Source organism: Egretta garzetta, unplaced genomic scaffold (genome assembly GCF_000687185.1).
Source record: "Egretta garzetta isolate BGI_Z169 unplaced genomic scaffold, ASM68718v1 scaffold220, whole genome shotgun sequence".
Lineage (NCBI taxonomy): Eukaryota > Metazoa > Chordata > Aves > Pelecaniformes > Ardeidae > Egretta > Egretta garzetta.
Window position 1 is genome coordinate 1,303,831 of NW_009258414.1, and position 4,206 is coordinate 1,308,036.

Genomic DNA, 4,206 nt, shown 5'->3' on the forward strand with positions numbered 1-4,206 from the left:
CGTGTTCAGTTTACTTGGTCTACTGTGGTTACTCCTCAGACTCCCTAGACTATTGAAAAAGATCTGTGCATTGAACAACCCGTTCTAGTTAGGTGTTCAACTCCATTACTTTGTATGTGGGTTTGTTTTTATGTTAAATTAATACTGGTGTGTGTTGTGTTGGAAGCTATCTGGTATACAGAAAACAGCTGTAGCAAAGTCAGCAACTTTCATGAAAAGTGGTTTTGTTGGTTTGTTTTTGTTGTTTTGGGTTTTTTTGAGGGAGGCCTTCATACATAGGCAGCAATGGCTGAATTTTCTAGCGAGTGCTTAGGGAGCTTGTACTGTGTGTCCATGAAGTGCTGTGCAAATTGTGTGTGCTGAGCTGTAGTGTGGATGCTCTGCCAGTGTAGCTGTCCTACCCAGTGTCAATTTTAGTCTGTAGATTCTAATTGTGATGAGAATGTTGCATAGCATAGTGCTAGAGGGATGAATGTTACATGGGCACATAAGAATGTTGCACCATGGGTATGACTGTAATCTCTGGGCTGAATTGGGGAATGTCATCCTCTTCTAGAAGTATACCCAAATACCTATTCTAGCAGACATAATTCTCTCTTTAAAAATGGGGGCAGGAAAGGGGTGGTTACCATGCAGTGGTGCAGCTACGGTTCATCCTCACATTTATGCAGCTGGAAATGGAGGAAATGGGTACCTAAAGATGGGGTTATAGTATGACACAGGTATGATTCTGGTCTTCTCCTGATGGTAATCTTGATCATGGTGAAAGAAGAGGAATCCAGATAAATTTAATGCAAGACACCTTCATATTTTGCTGGAAAGGGGCAGGGGATTGAAGTTGTATGACAGTTGGAAAATGGCTAATATACACAATAAATGAAGGAATTTTTTTACTTGGAAACTCAACGAGCAGTCTGTCATCCCAATACCCTAATTCAAATTAAAGTTTTTTAAACAATGACATTGTTGAGGAGAAAAGAAAAATCCAAGTCAACTTAATTGACTTTGATATCATTTGAGCCTTATATAGTTCTCATAATTCCAAATTCTGAAAGGATAGGGATTACAAAGCAGAATACCTACTGAAGGTGAAAGGTAGTTTTTTGAAGCAGAACCTGATTTGTAAGCTTCGGTAGCTGGAGTGGCTACCAGGAAGACCAGGGAAGGGTGGAGGGGTGAAATGGTGAACCTGAATTACTTGTACTTTGAATAAATAAATCTTTGAACTTGTTTTGGCAGCTTTTTGTGGTAAATACATTTACATTTTACTAGTAACACAGATATGATACTTTATCATGTGGGTTTGTATTTATATAATACAATATAATTATAGAAAAAATATATAAATATTTTATATAAGTATATTAAAAAAGAAGTGAATGTTGAAGTATTTCACTGTCTTTCTCGCTGCTTCATTGGACAGTAGTCTCATTTTAAAGTTCTTGACTGCTTGCGCCCTCTCCCGTTCGAGAAGTTTCTCAATCTTTTGGTGATGTTTTGTAGTCAGAGTTTAACAAGAAGAACACTTTCTACCTCTTCAACCATGTTGACATAACAATCATGTACCATAGTGGGAAGGATGAAAACTGGCCTGGTGCAAGACTGGTGATGGCGAGACTGAGACCACAAAGGTAATTGTGCATTAAAGGAGCAAGTTCTAGTACTAGGGAGTCCTAAGAGTGGTTGCAAACTTTGAAATTATATTTGGTGTCAGTAAGTTCTGAGGGACTGGTTATTCTGAATTCTGATAAAGCTTTCAGTATACTGGTTCACGGCTGGAACTGTATTTACGAAGAGTAGTTCCACAACTCTAAATGTCATTTAACTTTGCTTTTAAAATGTTCCCCAAAGTCCCTCCTGATGGAAAAACTGCTTGTGCAGACTCTTATAACCTAACACAAACGAGAGAAGCTTTCTCATGTGTTTATTGATTCGCATCTGGGTGTGCATTACTTTCTTTTAAACGGCATGTTCTCAGATACACTGAGAAACATCCTTTAACTGCGTGACAGTTTCCCATGTCATCTCTATTACTGTTGCTGCATTGCCTCCCAAATGTACTTTTTTGAATGTACAGTATTTGTACAGGTATACTTTTTCCTCTGTTAATTTGGGTGCTGAGGTATGGGTGAAATACCAAGTCAGTTGCTGGTATTCAGAACAGCAGAAGGCAGTGACTAATTTTCTAATAAGACTGACTTATTTTCTTAAACAGTAGCTGCTTAGTTTCTGTGTTGACCAGAGAGGAGATGCAACAATTCAGAGGTCAGAAACACTGAAACGATTAGTTTGGCCTCATGTCAGTCTGTTCACACCTATGTTTATATTTATATATATTTATATAAATTATATATTTTTTAGAATTTCACACTTACCTATATTTGAAAACTGCAGTCCATTTATAAAATTTTAAAGTAGGTTGCTTTTTTTAAGCTAAAGTCTTCCCTCTTCTCTACAGAGATTAAGTACATTCGTGAATTATGTTACCACAGTTTCTCAAGTCATACAGACATGTATCGTACAACATGACTTGGGTATACTTGGTTTTTCTGTTGCAATGGTATAGTGTGTTTTTAGTGAATAATACTTGCTATTTAAGTTTATTCTGTCCATTTACATCTGCTCCAAGATGGTGGCAAGAAGATTCTGTCAACCTTCTCCATTTTTTGATAATGCTTTATCAGTTGCAACCTGAATGGCTGAAAAACGAGAATTTGTCTTTTCACCGGTAACGCTGACCACAAGGGGGCACAGTTAGGTTGCACATAACCTTAGTTTTGTCATTCTGTGACCTAGTGTTTTGCCTGGTGCTTTGCTTCAACATTGAAGCACTCCTGATGGGGAGTATTCGTGGTTGGAGCACACTAGGCCTTTCATGAATGCTCATGTTATCTTGTGGCTTGACTTAGTCGTTGGCATATAATAATGCATATAAGGTAGAATTGTTTATCTAAATTGGGTAAATACAACTTGCCCAAGAGCGTGGGAGAGGGAAGCTATTTTCCAGTGTTAGAGGAGGTTCACAGGAATGAATTCAAGCAAACCGTAAGGTTTCTTTGACCTTGTGCTTCTATAGCTGCAGTATTGCTAAGGTACTGCAGAGGAAGGTTTGCATATTTGAACGTTAGAATGTAGAATGTTGTTCTGACTTGCTCTGTGTTTTTCAGAGTACACAAGACTGACAAGAGGTGAAATTAGACCACTTGTATAGGAATGGAAAATGGGGATATTTTGTGTTAAAGCTTACCATCTTACTTGGTAGAGATCTCCAGACTTTGCAGCCTAGTTAACCAAGCAGCATTTTAGCTTAGGACTAAGACTTCATTCTGATCATGACAGAAAAGTGGGTAGGGTGTAACCGCATGTCATGAGTTTTCGGAGGTCTGAGGTTCTCGTCTCCCACATGCTTAGCAAACAACTTTATGTATAATGTTCTCAAATGCGTAGAAGTGTGAACAGGTATTAATTGAATGTAGGACAGTGATCCAAAATTCAAATCCCTAGGATGCTTTCTGTGGAGTTTTTAGCTCTCAGCACAAGTGCTTGTGAGAACTAGTGCTCGGTTCTGGTGTGGCTTTAAGGCTGTTATATCGTTATTCAGAATTTATATCTAATTATATACATGATTTTATTTTTCTCATGTTATCTCTAGCTACAAATATAAGTATTAATAAAAATATATTTTAAGATCTTTGACCTTTGTTGGTAGAAGAACAGAAAGCAGGTTCTCAAAGAAGTTGAATAGCTGGTACAAAATTATATACACAGCTATCCTTGTGGGTTGTTGTTTATTTTTTTTAAATAAAAACTTGTTTTAACTACCTTAGAAAAGAATACGTGAAGATTTGTCCTGTGGAGCACATGCAGTTTTATTTAGCTTTTTTTTTTTTTTTTTCCTCTTAGCTACAAACACACAGATGAGAACAACTTAAGTTGTGAAGGTCCACCTATGGAGATTCCTGGAGAATTCACCAATAAACTGAATTTGATTTACACTTACTCTGTGACATTTGAAGTAAGTATAGAATTTGTTCTATGAATATGTAAATCCCCAAAAGAATGAAATCAAAACAACTGGATAATTTGCTAATAGCCATAACTGGATTAAAGCAGTATAAATTCCATAATGATGGTGTTGTGAAGCAGTTTTCCCAAAACCTATTACTTTTTCCATACTGTAATTTAAGTGACACTAGGAATGTGTAA

General features: G+C 37.0%; 1 protein-coding gene across 1 annotated transcript in view; it reads left to right on the plus strand.

The window, feature by feature from the left end:
• Nucleotides 1-4,206, plus strand: part of LOC104129887 (transmembrane 9 superfamily member 2) — a 32,485-nt gene that overhangs the window by 5,561 nt on the left and 22,718 nt on the right. Inside the window, exons 6-7 of the mRNA XM_035898526.1 lie at nt 1,504-1,631; nt 3,904-4,015. Of these exons, the coding sequence (XP_035754419.1) occupies nt 1,504-1,631; nt 3,904-4,015 (240 nt within the window). The remainder of the gene's footprint in view (nt 1-1,503; nt 1,632-3,903; nt 4,016-4,206) is intronic.